This window comes from Colletotrichum acutatum, assembly GCF_030867785.1.
Source record: "Colletotrichum acutatum strain CBS 112980 chromosome Unknown BDZ83scaffold_32, whole genome shotgun sequence".
Lineage (NCBI taxonomy): Eukaryota > Fungi > Ascomycota > Sordariomycetes > Glomerellales > Glomerellaceae > Colletotrichum > Colletotrichum acutatum.
In genome coordinates this window covers 270,286-287,936 of record NW_026849026.1, presented here as the reverse complement: position 1 = coordinate 287,936, position 17,651 = coordinate 270,286, and the positions used below count along the sequence as shown (strand labels likewise).

Genomic DNA, 17,651 nt, shown 5'->3' with positions numbered 1-17,651 from the left:
ACTACTCCTCGGCACTCCTACACCCACACACAAAAACAGTTAAGATGGCGCCCGCACAGCCCGAGCTGAAGAAGGTACGGAAGCCCCGGTTTCTCACGGACATACCAGAGTCTCCAGACTTGTTCGATGTACTGCCAGATAACGGAAGCCATGCAAGCTGCTTGGCCATCCCTCATTGTCCCATCCAATGCTGTTCGAGATTTTAGGAAGCTAACACGTCTTGTCACAGTACCTCGACAAGAGACTGTTTGTGCAGCTCAACGGCAGCCGCAAGGTTATCGGTGTCCTCCGCGGTTACGATGTACGCAATCCCCTGACGACCTGCTTGGATGCGAACCCTGCTGACATATGCCAAAGGTTTTCCTGAACATTGTGCTGGACGAGGCTGTCGAGGAGAAGGAGGGCGGCGAGAAGGTTCGGATAGGCATGGTGGTATGCTGCAAAAGACACCCTTTCCAACCTTGTGATATAAAACACTAACAGCAACAGGTCATCCGCGGCAACTCCGTTGTCATGCTGGAGGCTCTCGAGAGAATCGGCGGCGACGATCGCAACCACCAGCGGTAAACGGAGCATCTTTGTCTGGTGGTCGACTTCCGCGGAAATGCAGTACAGGTTTTACAAGTTGGCGTTATGATGGCAAAATATGATTTTTGGTTTCAGTGACAAGGATGGGGATGAAATATGCTAGATACCAGCACAACGATGTCACATTCAAACGGTCCAGAAGTACGACTGCGTAGCCTGCAATCATAGGCCGGGACGGAGCGAGGCATCTTTACTTGTCGAGACTGGCCCAGGCCTTCTCGTCATACCAGTCCATCATGCTGCCGCCGTACCTACGAACCCAGCTCTTGATGCCACCTTTAAGGATGACGGCCTGCACGGCAGTTTCGCCAAGCTCGTCGAAATAGTCCTGTAGCCAATTCGCTGACCGAGGGCCACGACCATTGCTGCTTCCTGGGTGGCTTCAGCAGGGGGGGTTAAGCCAAAAGTAAAGGGAGGATCTAGACAGTGATAAGAGGCAGATGGCGGAACTCACCGCAGTAGAATATAACACGCTTGATACCAGCTTGCTTGCACAGCTGATGAATGATTGGTCTTGTCTGATAGAGGGACTGGGCGGGAAAGTTGATGGACGTTGAGATGGTGCCGCCTTCAAAGTCGTTTCGGCGCACATCAACGAGCAGAAAGTCTCGAGGTTTGTTGTTGCCAGCCGCAGCCTGAGCCTCAAGCAACCTCATCATCTCGTCTGCCTCGATTTCCGGTGACTTGGCCTTGGGAGCGGGAAAGGCCGCCCACCATTGCGGGGACTCTGATGCTGCGGCTTCTGCCATTGCGTGCTTCTTGTTGGCTACGGGACTCGGCTCTGGTGTAACCCCAGGCTCTCACTCTCTCTACCCAATGCGATGAGATGCCAGCCTGTTGTTCCTGACGCTACGTGGTGATGTGTGACCAGTTTGCGGATAGAGGTTGTGCGCACGGCAGATGCGATGGTGCGGGCGTTGAATTGCGGGCGCAACTTACCCCGGATTTTGCAATGAGATCTCTACCTAGATGGTCATGACCGATTTGATGGGAAGACAGTGGGGGATTAACGGATTTGGGCAGTTGAGAAGAGAGTTGTAGAGCCGCGGAAGCGAGCCAAGCGGTGCGTTCAATATCCAAAACTCTCGGCACTCTGCGATTGTGGAGATTTCCGCTCGAAATCCTCTGTCATTCCGGGGTGTTTATTGGCTGTCCATGATGCCATTACGCCAAAGGATGGTTTCTGCAACTTGAACCCTTGCGCCCGTCACACTCTAAAGGTATTCCCCCATCAAGAGCCATGGTGCCTCCCGAAACTCTCGGATTGCCAAGGAGAGTTCTGCTCAACTTCATTCAACTACAAACTATCACGACTTTTGATCACAAGTTGTTGGTTTCTTCTTTTCTTCCTCTCTCACGTTCTGATTCTCTCAATAACACCGCCCAGCCACCTTGCTTCCCGCCCACATGCCGAGACTAAAACCAATGCATCTCTTATCTTTTCCCGTGGGATTCGGATCGGCTATCTCAACCAATTAGTGGGGAGCTCGGCACTCTTGTCCACCTCAACCTTGAATTCCCCCGAAGTTGCGTTGCTGCGGTATTTGTCCTTATCTCAACTCGCTTCAAGCTTCCCTTAGGGGTCTCTACTCTCTTTCCTTCTGTCTTCCCCTCAAAGTTACGTTCCATTATTGATTCGAGGTTCCCAGGTTTCCGGCTGGCAAAGAGAGAAACTTTCCCACTGAAATCCACACTACCTCCAGCAATCTACAAAGTATTCCATGATTGTAAATCAACCTTGAGAGCACCCCGTTACCGGAGCCGGGCCGGTCAACTCAGGCATACGAACCCGAGATGCCACAAAGTTGTGGTCTCCTCTATTAAGCCTTTCTATCAACGGATATATCTTATCTATCATTGGAGATATCGCAGCCTCATCCAACTTGCTTATGTCAGAGAAAAGGAATGTGCCAAGCGGCGCAAGGCAGTTTCTTCAAGGTTCTTCCTATGGAATGGTCGTAAACCGTCCGGTTCAGTTACACAACTTGATCTCGGGCGAGCTTACGCTATCTTGACAGAATGCATTGCTCGCGGTTTCGGATGTAAGACTGCACAACCATCACCATAAGGTACATCGGACAATAGAAGCTATCTCTTCGGAGTATCGGAGTACGGAGCAGATGACTTCAATCTATGACTCTTCCGGAGTGAACCGGCAAACTGCAAGTCTATACCAACATCCCTGACATCCATGTCCTATCTCATGATCCCCATCTGCCATGTTCATCCCAAGGGCGCGAAGAGACGAACCAGGGCGCCAACGACATGGCTACGGCAGATGAACAAGTTGATAGGTCCCCGGTCTCGGTAACCTTGAACCTCCACACAATCCTTCACGCCCTCTCCTCTTCCCCCACCGCGGCCTCCGGAGGCTAAGACTCCAAGAGAACGGGGCCGTTGTATACGGCATGGGTTTGTTTGCCCCGCCAAACAGCTTGAAATTCGGCCGCTATGACTGCTCGTCCCTATCTTCCCGCCTGCGCCGCAACGCCTCCACTGATAACGTCCAACATCCAATGACTCGGATCCTCCAGACAGACGACACTCGCCCATGTGCGACGTCAGTTTGCATGGCAACCACATGGTGAGCCATGGAGGTGCCCTTTGATTGACGTTTCTCACCTGCTTCTTCTGGTATAGTCAATGCATTTGGCATGGGAAGAAGAGAAAAAGGCGCGGGAAAGTCTCCGATGGAGCCCTGGCTTGCCGAATATTGTTCCAATACCAGCTACCCTTGAAGTTGTATCTGCCGTCGTCCAAGTGCTACTTGGAGTGTAAGCGGTCCGACACCGCCAAGTCCTAACCGGCTGTCATCCGATGACCAATATTGTATTGTTCATGGATTGGGCACCGATGGTACGGTTCATACTGTGGTCGTGGGCCGCGTTCTCGAGGCTACACCGAGCTCGATATCGATTTGACGACAGCCCGGGTAGTGACCGGCGTCTTACCCGCTACCGGCGTACTATCATCGACATCTGTGCCTGACTATAAAGAGGTGCGGGCGCATCTTCGACAAGGAGAGGAGGGATTCCAGAGACTCATCCTCACGCCAAGCTTACCCCGGATTCTTTCTGATCGGCCTTCTCCATTTACAATGGCTCGGTGGTTCCTTTCTGTCGTTGCCGGAAGCGCCCTTGCGGCGGCTTCTGGCCTTCCCATGAAGCTCGAGACACGGAGCGCAGTCACATCCCGTGTGTCCAACATTCACATCACTCTCGAGGAGCCCATCGAGGAGACCGTCACATTTACCTATGGTTCATGTCGAGGTGCCTCTATGGGGGATGCTCACCACACCATCGTCAAGTCAGAGGTGCGCGACTCTCAGCGCCTCGTCTGGGTTCTCCCCGAGGATGCTGCCACTGATGGATGTATCTCCGCGTGGGGTGTTTCTGGCGAGTTGAAGGGAAGAAGTGAGCCGCAGACTCTTCACCACAAGTGGAAGCGCCGGGCTCTGAAGAGATGTAAGTGCGCTCACGATACTGCTGTATTGTCTCATAATCTAATGCGCCATAGCTATTGAGATGAACAACGGCACCGGCATTGACACGCTCGGAGCCTGGTTTGAGGGTGTCAACCTCCTTAAGGACAAGGAGCCTACCACAGTGGATGTCGACGCTGCCAAATCTAAGCACGTCGCCATCGTCGGCGCCGGTATGGCTGGCCTGATGAGCTACCTCGTCCTCTCACAAGCCGGCATGACCAACATCAGCATCATTGAGGCCGGCCAGCGTCTGGGAGGCCGTGTTCACACAGAGTATCTCAGCGGTGGTCCCTTCGACTACTCCTACCAGGAGATGGGCCCCATGCGCTTCCCCGAGCATTACGTCGACCCCAAGACCAACACCACCTACAACATCACCGATCACCAGCTCGTCTTCCAGCTCGCCGCGGAGATGAATGAGCTTAACAAGCACGACAAGAACCTCAGCGTCGACTTCATCCCCTGGATCCAGAGCAATCAGAACGGTCTCTCCTACAAGAACGGTATCAAGCTTCCCAACGGTCTGCCCCCTACTCTGGCTCAGATCGCCGCCAACTCTTCTCTGGCTGTCGCCACTGTCTACGATGAGTCCACCAACGCCCTCAACGAGAAGGTCGACGAGTATCTTCCTGGTAGTGACTTCTCTGTCCGTATGGCCCAAAATATGTTCAAGGCCCACCGCGAATTCCTCGACTCTGGTCTCCAGGGTCTTGGTGGCGATGTCTGGTCCGAGTATGCCTTCATGGTCAACTACCTGAAGGGCTCCCTCAACTCGACGGATGCCCTGGGCAGCTACACCGCCACCTCATTCTGGGACACTCTCTACGAGGGCATGTACTTCCAGGCTGCTTCCTACAAGACCATCGACGGCGGTCTTAGCCGTCTTCCGTTGGCTTTCCACCCCCTCGTTGACGACATCACGACCATGGACCGCAAGATCGAGCGCGTGCAGTTCGACTCGGAGAACTCAAAGGTCAACCTCCAATGGCGTGAGTCCTTCAAGAACCAGACCTTTGAGACCTCTGAATACGACTACGCCCTGCTGGCTGTCCCCTTCTCCATCATCCGCAAGTGGCGCCTCCCTTCCCTGCCTTTGACCATCTCCAATGCCATCAAGGAGCTCCCCTACACGAGCGCCTGCAAGGTCGCCCTCGAGTTCTCTGAGCGCTTCTGGGAGCACTACGAAAACCCCATTGTCGGCGGTTGCAGCACCACCTCTGACATCGCCGGTATCGGTTCCACGTGCTACCCCTCGTACAACATCAACGGCACCGGCAAGGCCACCATGTTGGCCTCGTACATCTCGGGCGACTGGGGCCACCGCTGGGCTTCCGTCTCGGAGGAGGAGCACGTCCAGTACGTTCTCGACGCCATGGTTGAGATCCACGGCGAGAGTACCCGCGAGCTGTACACGGGCAAGTACAACCGCCGCTGCTGGGTCCTAGACCCTCTCGAGAGCGGCAGCTGGGTCAGCCCTGTTGCTGGCCAGCATCAGCTTTACATCCCCGAGTACTTCAAGACGTACGACAACGTAAGTTACCACCTGCTCTTGACTAGATTACTGAGAAATTTCGAGATTTCTAATATTGAAATCAGATGATCTTCATTGGCGAGCACACCTCCTACACCCACGCCTGGATCGCCTCTGCTCTCGACTCTGGAATCCGTGGTTCCGTCCAGCTGCTTCTTGAGCTTGGTCTTGTTGACGAGGCTAAGGCTGCCGTCAACAAGTGGATGGCTAGATGGATCGATATCGTAAGCTCAAGTTCTCAACCACATGGTGATGCGGTGTTCCTGACAACATTTTCTAGTGATCGACAATAATGATAATAACGATTGTGGGAATCCAAGAGTGAAGGTTCAGGGAGAGTCGACTTGTGGCCGAGAGATGGCGATACATAATCCTACATAGTATGACGATTAACGAACAATAGATCAATGACATCTCATCCAACATTGCCTCTTAGAACCGCCATCTTCACGCGCCTTAGCAGAGTGTCTACATCTGACTGCAGGCGTCTCTAGGAATAAGACCACCAACGATGCACATTCGCAAGGATCCCCACAACATAAGAGACGACAACCCACATGGCCACACCCGCTTAGCCTCCCTGTCGGATCCTGCATGCAGCCGAACGTATTAAAGTAGATTTTGGGCTCAGCCTTGCAGATATGGTCATCGTCCGATGCCGCGTCGCACGGTTGGTTGGGGCAGGGGTTCGGCCAGACCCGGGATACGATGGTTCGGCATCTGCTGACAACGCCGCACTCGTACAGCGCCAGACTGATCCTTGGGCAAAGTTTTCAAGTTGCACTAGCAGTAGCCGCTTTGCCATCTAGCGCTTCTATGCGGGATCTTTTCCGCAGTCCACTGTCCCAAGTAGTCGAAACACCTCTCGTATAGGTATCGTAGTGGTCATCTCTTCATGAGCCATACTGCATGTCTACATGTGAATGTCATCTGGTCCGGTCAAAATCTGCTGTTTAAGTTAGCTCGGCGATTTATCCGAGCAGCTCGTTCTTTTCTTCCTGGAGTCTGCGCTCGCTAGTCTCGAACAACCGCGGAACGCCAGACTGCGAAAATGGCACACCATCCCGTACGATCTTTGCCAAACCCCTGGCTGTCAATAAGATGAATGACATGCCATGGCCGTTGAACCCCGCGCAGATGAATTGCCCCGGTTTTGAAGGCACAGGCCCGACATGGGGGTATGTATCGTTGGTGTACTATGCCCAGTTGTGTCAGTCATTCGCATCTCCAGATGATAACTCTTGTCCATCAAATGGGTACGTGGGGCGCAGCAAAACTCACCCCCATGATTCCTGTCCAGATACTGTCAACTTTTGCCCCGCTGTTCTCCCATCCACGGAAGTTTCTTTGCATGTGGTCATTAAAATAACGAGAAGCAGGCTCGATGAGCTTTGAATCGTCCCAGACATTGTACCATTCGTTGACGCGTGGGATGACTTCAGTCCTAGCGCCTCCCACGACGATGCTACCGTCTGGCCGCGTGACTTGGTAGTCGTAAAGATTGGTTCCGTGCCGTAGCGAATATGTCATGGGGAGATGTGGGGGCTCGACGCCGTCGGGAACAGCCACATGGCTGCAGATCCCACGGACGGGGATGATGCGGTTCTTGTACTCTGGAAGGATCGTTGACGTGTATCCATTGGAAGCGTAGATGACCGTCTTTGCCTTAATGACACCTCTGGGCGTGGTAACGGTCCAGAAGCCGCCCTCTTGGGAATCGGAAACCTTGGTTACGGGCGTGTGAGTGTGCAGCTGGGCTCCCTTGTCGACAGCTTGAGATAGAAGGAATAGAACCAGCTTGTAGGGCCTAGAGCGGGGTTCAACTTCTGCACTGACACGGACAACAGGATGATTGCAGACCATACCAGATCGAGCCTGCTTGGAACGAGAAGACAGCGGTTGCATCCTTCACACCGGAGAATGTCGCGGCTTCCTTGCCTTCAAGATAATGAACAAGCTTCGCGGTTGGCGAACCCCACTGCAAGAGCTCATCCAGGCCTTCCTTGATCGGCTTTGCAAGTGCCGGGTCTCTCAGGACGGCCATGGATGTAGTCATCCGGAAGTCGCAGTCAATCTTCTTTTCCTGCACTAGATCTCTCACGGCGTGAAGATTAGCGAGCTCAAATAGCGCCATCTCATCCGCTGTCTCTTGGTCATATTGTCTGGCACGAGCGGAAAGACCAGCATAGAGATCCGGCCTTACGTGGCCGCCTTGCTTATGTTAGATCGAGACTTTTCCACGCTACGGTGGGGGGGACTCTAGGCCTACCGTTCCGGGCTGTTGCACCAGAGCATGCTTGCCTGGCTTCGAGGATCGTGACAGTCGGACGTGATGAGGGATCAGTACCATCCAAGAGATAGTACGCCGAAGCTGCACCTGAGTACCCAGCACCAATGATGACGATGTCCTGTTCCGTCGGCAGGGTCTCGGAGCTTTGGTGGCTGTCTAGAGGGTGCAGATCCTTGCGCCAGTATGGAGTGATGGCATCAGGGACAGGGAACGGAGTCTCGGACATTATGGAGGACTTTGAATTGTATCTTGAAAGGCCGAGGTAGATGACGCAGACTCAACACAATGAAGACACAAACAAGTACGAAAGGTGAGTTTAAAACAAGGGGACTGTTATTGCTACTAGGTGACTTGATTAAGATAAGGTGGCCACAAGTTAGGCTGATGAGATATCGGAGTGTGTTGGGTGTTGAGGATGCTCCGAGGGAGATAGGCAAGTAAATGCCGAAAACGCGGGGTCATGTTCACCAGCTCCGACTCGGAGCCGACCGGGATCTCGCACAGACCCGGGCCGGCGAAACCGGGGCCTTGCCGGGTGGCGTCTCGGGGAAGCTGTTGTCTCACTCCGGGAACATCGGAGGCACTAAGGCAAGGTCATGCAGCATAAGTTCGGGAGGGAAACTCACCAGGTTTCACCCCATTGCCCTTGTTGATAAGTTTAGTTGAACTTCAACTTCAACGAACACGGCCAGTGACATTCAAACATTGCCCGCTTCTCAACCCACTCTCGCCACTCAACTCTGGGGATCACTGCCCCTTGCTTGCTAATTACCTGACTCGCGCAATCGCACGTTCTGTGGCCTGCCCCAGCACAGCACGCTAATATCGTGCACTCGGTACCGACACATTGGGCATACGTCACGCTACTGCAAAACGCTACGATACCTTTCGGGGCCTCATGGATGAACGACATGCCAAGCCCCTGGCCCTGCACCTGTCATCTGTCAAGTCTGGGTCTCTACGACCCTTCGGAACTTTCATAATGGCTCACCGCCGACATGTCAATCTGTCTGACAGGCCACGAGGCTTGAAACCTTGTTGGCGGGGATGCACTCCGGCTTGGGGACGCGCCATTGTTGCTACCTGACCGACCTCACCGCTCGTTATCAGGTATCATCGTCGTGAACTTTGCTAGAATTCCTGGTCAAAATGCTTTCAATTCACACAAATTTCAGCACCTCACCTCAGCCGCTGTGATCGTCGATGATGGATCCGGGACCAGGTAGTCTCTAGCTCGCAGGTCAATGCTAACTCTGAGAAATTATGTGGCTAGTCTCCGCTCCTCGAACCACAACCAAACGATTCCGACTTGCCCCTCCAAAAGTCGCAAGACGTGATAATGAACAGCTGTGAACAGCTTTTCAAGTCCCGAATTCAAACTGCGGCACCCATGTCGGCCAGCTCTGCCCATATTCGAGTCATGCTTATTGCGCAGGGCAGAATTTCCATCTTTTCACTCAGAGGCTCTCAGGCTCACATACTGTGCTACCTTACTGCGTACACATGGTTTCTCATCCAGGTATCTCCAGAGGAAGGAGAAACAGGCTACATCAGATAGCTTTAGTGCTTTGCGGTCAACGTTTGCTACCCGGCCTCACATGTATCTCGATAATGTGAGCTTATGCTCCTGCCTTCGACAAAACCGGCGGGCTTCCTTAGCAGCGAGTGTGCCTTGTGCCTGAAATATGCAACCATGGCAACGTTGCTGCTGTCTACCAGTCGATGACGCCATGGATTCATGGAATGTGCCGCAAGAACCCTCCAGATCGGATCTGCTTCTTCCAACGACGAGCTGCATGTCTCCATTGCCCAAACAGTCACTCGGTCACTCATCGAAGCCTACTTTGGGACAGAGGACGTCGACGAAACTGCAGGGACCTCGGTGACTGCCGATGCCGCCAACCAAATGCATCAAAGAACCCCACGGCTGTCGCGTGGATGTTGACTTCCCGCATTCTTAGATATTGAAAGTGGGGGGAATTCCTTCGTTGTCCAGATCGGTCGATGTGCATTCCGGTCCTAAGTCTCATAAACTTAAAATGAGTACATCAACGTGGTGTCAAGCATTCGGTCGATTGGTAGGAAAACCAAGAGGCGCATGGGGCAGCGCCGAGTTCACCATACCATCATAAACCTGACGGATGTAATATTTGGGTGAAGTTTAGTTGGACTAGTGACAAGGTTTAGGTGTACCGAGAGACGCCCGAGCGTTCGATTTGTCTCCTGATACCAGACTTTTCCCACCTCAGCCACAGTGGCTGACTTCCGTCCTGAAGCAATTCGGCGTCTGTGTTCTAGCCGATGTTGAGCAGAGGCCTGATCTCATTCTGCTCATATATATTCTTGTGGTCATTCTGGAGACGGTAACTACATATTATGCATACACTGATAGCTAAATTCCTGGATCTTATCCATCATGGTGGATGCACGCAACTCACTCGCATGGACAGTTTACCGAAATCTCGGAAAGACTTACATATTTTACGAGATAATAATACTCGTATATGCTGAAGAAGATCATGCAAGCAATCGCATTCAAAGTCTTGGCTTCGCATCGGACGTAGGGCGCGCAGGCCTACCAGCAACACCTGGACTCGGGTTGGAATATCTGGTTCATCTGACGTTGCGATCCTTTGACAGATCATATTCCTTGTTTGAGGAGCATGATGTGCATCAAATAATATAAAGATGTGTGATTGACGGGGGCCACTTCTCAATCCCGATATTTATCTAGACTACTTTACCTACTGACCTCGTCAAAATGGCGGGGCTTTTGAGCCTCCGCACCCGTTCCGTAACCGAACCAGGTAAAATATATCCGCAGTGCGAGTGAGACATTAACGCTTGGGATCATATCAGATGGGTCAATAAAACCCATGTAGCTTCGTAAGCTATATATGACATGAATCACTTGCAGCTGTCTTGCGAAAATCAGCCAGAGGGCGGAGGCTTCATGGCATCTCATTCCAGATACACCGTTGTTAGCGAGACACGAACGCGCGGTTTGGCCAGCTACCGACTAAGATCAGATATCTTGACCAACAACGTACGTTACCCATCTTAATGTAGACATGCATACAGTACACATGCAGCATCTTAAGAGCCGCAATCACTTCATGTTCGCTGAACCCACGGCAAGTGGTAGCACTATCACCTGCAAGATGGGCCCTGAAGAATTCAACTACAGACATGACGCTCATCATTCGCATTATCTGTGAAGAATCTGGCCGATACCCGCACACGTACAGTAGCCTCGGGGTTTGTTTTACGCCGTAGCGGGGACTCCATCCTCGGCAACTCGCGTTCACAGAAAAGTCATCTCAGTCTATCGGAAGTGGCAGCTCATTCGAGCTCAATGACCCGACCCTCCAGCAGATGCGCTGGAATCCCATGTCTCGTACGAGATGTAGGGGCGAAGTGGCAGTAAATCTGGGCCTAAAACATCATTGTGCCACGACGCATAAACAGTCTCCGCAAGCCTGCGTTTGCAGTATGCTGCTCGTTACCTCGCCTCGCTTGAATATGAGAAAAATAAGGAGATGCTTCCCCAAGATGCTTTGAACGACAGCCAACTTAAGGAATCCGCGACTCGCCACAGCTGCATTTGGATTCGGATTGATTACTTTCGTGTCGTTACCCATGTATGCCCTGAATCGACGTGTGTGCGATATCAAAGTCAGTCATCATGGTCAGTAATCTATCCTCGCCCAAATGTTTGATCCGTCACTCACTTCTCCATCTGCAAAAGACTAGATGCCGGATTCGCTGCAATACCCGCCCCCGCTATACGCGCCATGGATCAGTGGATGTACAGTCCCTCATCCGTATTGAATGCGACGTCGAAAGCACTGTGCCAGACACATATGGGTCCTCGAGATAGGCTAATAACGGTGATGACAAGCCTCAAACCTCTTGCTAGGTGTGCATGGTGCCCGAAACTATGGATGCCATGTAGCGAGCTTCCGGGCGGATGCGCAGTGGACCACCGGCTGAAATTTTACATTGATGAGCGACGAGCGGGAGACCGGCGTATCTGGCAAGCAAACATCTCTCGCTACCTAGCTATTACTGTTGGGAGCTAACTGTCATGGGCATGGGCTTAGCGGATTTGAAAGAGATTTTCGACGCCGTCGGCTTTGGAAGTGTCAAAATTTTACCCGCCCGGCATTAGCTAGGTTCAGGTAAGCCCGGTTGGGTTGTGGGCAGCCCGTTGGTGGCTTGGCCGGGGAAGAAGCCGTGCTGGCATCCCTTTTCTTCTTCCAAGTTGCATCATGTCGTACTCGTGGATGCCATGTGGCTCGACGTAAATCCGTGCGGTGTTGAAGGTCGCAGGAGTCCAAGCGGCTCCAGACCGGACGAGCTTTGGTGTTTGCTTGTCAATTATCAACTGGCGAACGGGCGAAATATTGCTTTTTCCAAGACTGAAAATGTGCGAGAGCAGCAACAGAACAAGCATGCCTTCTGCTTGGACGGGGCCTGGAACGATGTTTGCTTGTCAGCATGGGGTCTTGAGCACCTGGCTTGTGTGATGCATCACGCCGATTGGAACTGGACCCGTCGAAGATTTCATGCAGTTGTCTTCGCGAGGACCCAGGATCGAACCAAAAGCCTTGGTCACACCTGCATTGCGTCAAGTCTCACTTTTGGGACACGCAGAAGCAAATGAAGCGGCCGCCACAATATCGAAGAGCGCCGCAAGTTGAGGGTCTGGTTCCCTTTGGTGGCGTCGAAGAAAATCAGTAAAGAAGCAAACGTTTCCCCCCCTCTCTTTGGAACTTGGGGGACAAATCCCTCGGCGAAACGACATATCACATTCTGTTGCGTTACGCCTCGGTCCATTTATTAATACGGACGGAGGGGAAGTGGGATCTATCAACCCGCTGGTGACTTAGGTACGCCGTGCGGGTAGGCTCAAGATGCTAGGTGAGAATTGTCGCCTGCATTCGAACTTGCGCTATGCCTGAGGAGTTCGGTCATCCGCCGACCACCGCTACGACTATTTACTCGGTATTCAATAGCATCAAGCGGCATGTTTGCGGCCGCCCCGTGGAGAGATTGATATTGCAATGTTTGCACCGCAATGTGACACCTGTCATAAATGACAAGAGGCGGACACCTTGGAAAATTGCGAGGGCCTTTTGGCCCCCTACTTTACTGTGTACATAGTCTTCTTCTGTTGGTCCATCGAGATCTTTAGAGATCTCCATCACATCACTGACGGCCCCGGTGGGTGGGCTCTTCGAAGTATTACTACGGATACCTGTAGGTGGAGGTCACATTTATAATCTGACAATTGCGTGTGGAAAGACTGTGATCCGCTAACGGCTTCTGCTTCGAGGCTCCAGAAGCAGGCCACTATCAAGGGTTGTGTGCGGGGGAGTTCGGGGTCGTTGATGAGCTTCGCGCCGTTAAAGCCCGGGGAATCCCGACTATGGACGGTGTCGACATGCGATGGCGCTTCCGTCTCAACACCATTCACTCTAAAAGAGAAGATGAACAAGATGAGGCTGGAAGATCGTGGCGTGACGACATGCAGTGGGTAAGCTTCTACACTCTTGACATGGGCGGATCCTCCAGCCGGGATGGAAGAAGGATTAGAAGCCCTGGCAGATTTTCCGTTCAGCAGACTTTTTCATCGAGCATATCCGTATGCGCTGCAGATTCCTTTCACAAGCGAAAGGAACCACCCGTTCGAGTAGTGCTGTGTCACCGTAGCCGAACTGGCCAGTGCGAGTTGCAAAATAAGACAACTCCACTCCATCCTTTCTGGCTCAAGTTGAAACTTGACGAAAAAATGGTATATGATTGCAACTCCACCATTTGATATTGTATCAGTTGGCAAAACTCAGTTTTCTTTCCGACGTCGTAATGGAAATCTGTGTTGAGATTTGAGCGTAACTTGTAGTGTAAGACCCGAAGACAACAATCTTAATTACAAGCTCCCCAGCTCCAACAGAGTGGGCAGAAACCCGAACAAAAAGCCGTCCATGACACACGGACGTTGTTCCCCTCCAGGGATACTACAAAGTGAAAAAGCGCTCCTGGAGAAGCGTCACAGTGTTTGTGGTGATGTGCCGCTCAAACCCTTGTCACCTCTGTCCCCTCGTTTTCTCTCTGTGTGTCTCTCTCTCATTTCTCGCTGTCACCCCAAGCAAAGCCTTGCATGGCATCAGAGTACTTTCAAGGATCAATATTGGGACCATTGGGCGAAGCCCCGTGGACCCCCAATTAGGCATTCCGGAAACCGCAAATCTCATCATACGAGTTTGCAATTGCAACTCGGCAATTCCTTGCTGTGGCGTGTTCTCTACTCCACTGTACATCGCGTGTCGCTGACGTCTGTCAGGAACAAGGGACAAGCTAAAAGACTGCAGACTCAAACTCAGACTCAGAGTCACCTCCAACCGCCGCCTCCATCGCAGCCCGGGGTTTTCTGTCCGAATGCTCAGTTTCTACGTTTACCTTACTCCAGCCCCTATGAACAGAAGGATTTGGGCAAATCCATGCGCCCGTTTGTACCTGACAGACTGGATAATAAGACCGCGTACCACCACTCTGCAAAGCTACGGGGTACTACTAGAGACCTCCATTTTATTCCCCTCGAGGCAGCTCGGCCTGCATGCAGCAACAATTGTGCGGAATACCCGCCATAAACCCGCCTCTTAGCGCACTTCTAGAAGACCGTCCGGAGCTCCTCGTTGCTTCGGTTTGCTCGGCAGCTCACGGGCGGGGTCCCACTGGAGAGGCTTCGGGTCACCCTCAGGGTCCAGTCGATACCCCTGCTGGTGCCTCCCTGAGATCCTGGTATCCCTGGATTCCCGGCCTTGTACCACCCGGCGACGGACAGGGCTGACTTTGAACCGCTCCTCGGTTCATCGCGAACGACTAGCTACCATTGGTGCTGTTCCCTGGATTTACCATCAACGGCGCCCAGCGTCTTTCTCCATGGAATCTCACCCTTGGATCCATGCATGTGTGGCCCACGAGAGCCGCGTTCAAATGAGGAACCAGCTTTCTTTTTACACTACGGCATACAAATCATACGATGTCTATCCGTCGAGACGAGCGGTGGCTGATTGAAAGGATGCAGAGCGCGAAGACTCGAGCGCACGCGCCGATGTAGCACGACGAGGGGGAGGGGTGAGACAGGATCGAGCTTCGTGTCCGTCGGAGTGGTTCTATACGAAGACATCTTGGGCTGGAGTTGAAGGTTTCTATATCTTTCCTCCGAGGCCCGAACCCGGCGGCGAGAAAGACGTCTGCATTTGTGTTCCCAAACCCTTGGAATCGGCTCCCCTTCTATCACTCAGACGTTTACCCATTTATCCGTAGCGTTTGTGCATTTCTGTTGATACCCCCTTTAACATTCATCCCCGTTCCGGTCTGCCCCCAGATATCCATCCTTGATCCCATATCTGGGCACGAGAATTACCTGCTTGAGAACATCAGGTTTCCCATTTTTTGGCTTTCAAATTATCCACCATTCGCCAAGGACTAGAGAACAGTATTCTCAAGCAGAAGCTAAGCAACAAATTCTTCATACAAAACCACCACGGCCATGGCTTTGACATACAAGCAATCACAACTCGTCAGGGGTACGATCCCGGCTCTCCGCGAGCACGGCGAGACCATCACGACCATATTTTATGCCAACATGCTCCGAGCTCATCCTGAACTTCATGACCACTTCAACAAGGTCAACCAGGCCAACGGCCGCCAGCCCCGCGCCTTGACGGGCGTCATCCTCTCCTTCGCCGCAAACCTCAACCACATCAGCGAGCTCATCCCCAAGCTGGAGCGCATGTGTAACAAGCACTGCTCCCTTGGAATTCTACCGGAACACTATGACATCGTGGGAAAGTACCTCATCCAAGCCTTTGGACAAGTCCTAGGTCCCGCCATGACCACGGAGATCCGCGAGGCCTGGACAAAGGCCTACTGGATCCTCGCAAAGATGCTCATCGGCCGCGAGGCCCAGATGTATCGCGAATTCGACGACGACAAGTGGAAGGGGTGGCGCAAGTTCCGCATCGAAAGAAAGGTTGCCGAAACGGACGACATCTTCTCCTTCTACATGGTGCCTGTCGACGGCAAACGACTACCTGACTTCTACCCGGGTCAATACACCTCGATCCGCGTCACAATCCCTGAGCTCGGCCACTATCAGTCACGACAGTACTCGCTCAGTGACTCACCACGACCGGATTATTACCGCATCACCGTTAAGCGTGACCAAGGCGTCAAGGTTGGCAAGGGCGCCGCCACCTTCAACCTCAACCCCGGTGTCTTCTCCAACCATCTCATCGATGAGAAGAGACCGGGCGACATCGTCGAGCTGACGCATCCTACCGGCGACTTTTTCTTTGACACCCACGCCGCTGGCACTCTTCCCGTCGTTCTCATCTCCGCTGGTGTCGGCGTCACGCCTCTCATGTCCATCTGCAACACCATCATCGAGCGCCAGGCTATCCGTCCTATCTCATGGATTCACTGCTCGGCTCGAGCAGCCCCCTTCGAAGAACATATCCGCAAGATCGCTTACAGCCGCGCCAACTTCATCACCAAGTTTTTCCGTTCCCAGATTGCCGATGTCGAAGATGATGACTCTCTCTCCTCCTCCAGCGACTTTGGTCTCCGCATGGACCTTGCGAGGATAGCACCTGAAGAGCTCTACCTCAGCCATGGTGGCGCAGAGTACTACATCTGCGGTCCTGAGATTTTCATGGTTGAGATGTCACAATTCCTGATCAACCAAGGCGTCGACCCCAATAGAGTCAAGTTCGAGCGGTTTACCACGGGCGATCTGGAGTTCAAAAAATAATATCATCACGAGATACTACTAGTATCTTGACCTGATTGCTTTTACGGAGAATGAAATGGGTTCTGGGGGCTGGTTCAGGGAACGGATGAGACGGAGTTGTATGAAAGTGGTCTATCTGGGAAACGGGCACAGAAATGGGTACAGCAACTACACAAACGGACATGTTTATGCCTTTCTTTTACTTATCGAAAGATGCAGGAGCAGGAACTGGATGGCTTCTTTTGGCTCTGAGAGTTTAGAATATGCGAGTATTTCAATTGTTATCAAAAGCGTAATACTACAACTTGATGCCTCACATGGCGCTCTATTTGAGGCTGGTCCAGAGAATCCAAGTCTTGTGATTCAGCATGCCCCGATTCAACAGTGACAACCGAGCCGATTCAACATCTCGATTCCCGATGTCGAAACGAACGTACCTTCACCGCCCTTGTACAACATCGCGGGTTCAACGCTGGGTAAAGAATGACTGAGTTTCCTCCATCATACGAGAAAACTGGACTGGATGCAGTACAATGCAACCGCCTGACTCGCCACTATTTATCTTGCTCCTCCGAGCCCCTCACAGAGGCTCCAACCCCGCCAGAACTCCCTATGGGGTTCCTTACCTGGGGCCTGGAGAGAATCGCTGGGGTTCTGGAGTGGACTCAATCCAGTGCAACCTGTATCTTACTCGCATCTGTATCCAATAATCCGCGGGGAAATGTCAGTTGGTTCATTCGTGAGAAGAGAGCCACACGACATTGCTCGCAGCCGAAGTCGCAGACAGCACTCTGGGATTTCAACATTGTGCCGATGTAGGACATTGGGAGGGTAATCTAATGTTTTTACCATCAACACCCACACATCAGATTCCCATCGGCGATCGGGTCAATGTTCCCGAGAGACAACAGGTAATCAACGTGTCTCATGGAAAGTCTTCCGGGGCTACCTCCGCTGG

General features: G+C 52.5%; 5 protein-coding genes across 5 annotated transcripts; 3 read left to right on the top strand and 2 right to left on the bottom strand.

Annotated features, from left to right (window-relative positions):
• Positions 1–44: 44 nt before the first annotated feature.
• BDZ83DRAFT_750864 (LSM domain-containing protein) lies at positions 45–567 on the top strand (the record flags this gene model as incomplete). Its single annotated transcript, XM_060513975.1, has 4 exons — positions 45–74; positions 230–301; positions 358–432; positions 490–567. The coding sequence occupies 4 exons, from the start codon at positions 45–47 to the stop codon at positions 565–567; spliced, it is 255 nt and encodes an 84-aa protein (XP_060366553.1).
• A 110-nt stretch (positions 568–677) lies between these two features.
• BDZ83DRAFT_260165 (Rhodanese-like domain-containing protein) lies at positions 678–1,626 on the bottom strand. Its single transcript, XM_060501989.1, has 3 exons — positions 1,528–1,626; positions 1,043–1,437; positions 678–960 (listed from the first exon to the last, which is right to left on the bottom strand). The coding sequence occupies exons 2-3, from the start codon at positions 1,335–1,337 to the stop codon at positions 779–781; spliced, it is 477 nt and encodes a 158-aa protein (XP_060366552.1). The 5' UTR covers positions 1,338–1,437; positions 1,528–1,626; the 3' UTR covers positions 678–778.
• A 1,802-nt stretch (positions 1,627–3,428) lies between these two features.
• BDZ83DRAFT_260098 (L-amino-acid oxidase) lies at positions 3,429–6,030 on the top strand. The gene is made up of 4 exons (XM_060501988.1): positions 3,429–4,052; positions 4,105–5,603; positions 5,669–5,827; positions 5,884–6,030. The coding sequence occupies exons 1-4, from the start codon at positions 3,686–3,688 to the stop codon at positions 5,884–5,886; spliced, it is 2,028 nt and encodes a 675-aa protein (XP_060366551.1). The 5' UTR covers positions 3,429–3,685; the 3' UTR covers positions 5,887–6,030.
• A 544-nt stretch (positions 6,031–6,574) lies between these two features.
• Positions 6,575–8,119, bottom strand: BDZ83DRAFT_574455 (FAD dependent oxidoreductase; the record flags this gene model as incomplete). Its single annotated transcript, XM_060504714.1, has 4 exons — positions 6,575–6,799; positions 6,885–7,410; positions 7,469–7,814; positions 7,873–8,119. 4 exons carry the CDS (start codon positions 8,117–8,119, stop codon positions 6,575–6,577), a joined length of 1,344 nt encoding a protein of 447 aa, XP_060366550.1.
• Positions 8,120–15,451: 7,332 nt separating this feature from the next.
• BDZ83DRAFT_574367 (globin) lies at positions 15,452–16,714 on the top strand (the record flags this gene model as incomplete). Its single annotated transcript, XM_060504709.1, has 1 exon — positions 15,452–16,714. One exon carries the CDS (start codon positions 15,452–15,454, stop codon positions 16,712–16,714), a length of 1,263 nt encoding a protein of 420 aa, XP_060366549.1.
• Between the last annotated feature and the right edge of the window lie 937 nt (positions 16,715–17,651).

Bases quoted from the DNA above. Each gene is read 5' to 3' on its own strand.
- BDZ83DRAFT_260165 (XM_060501989.1), bottom strand. From the start codon at position 1,337: ATGGCAGAAGCCGCAGCATCAGAGTCCCCGCAATGGTGGGCGGCCTTT. The intron at 961-1,042 runs GTGAGTTCCGCC...GAAGCCACCCAG, and splicing joins GCGTGTTATATTCTACTGCG to GAAGCAGCAATGGTCGTGGC.
- BDZ83DRAFT_260098 (XM_060501988.1), top strand. From the start codon at position 3,686: ATGGCTCGGTGGTTCCTTTCTGTCGTTGCCGGAAGCGCCCTTGCGGCG. The intron at 4,053-4,104 runs GTAAGTGCGCTC...AATGCGCCATAG, and splicing joins GCGCCGGGCTCTGAAGAGAT to CTATTGAGATGAACAACGGC. The intron at 5,604-5,668 runs GTAAGTTACCAC...TATTGAAATCAG, and splicing joins ACTTCAAGACGTACGACAAC to ATGATCTTCATTGGCGAGCA.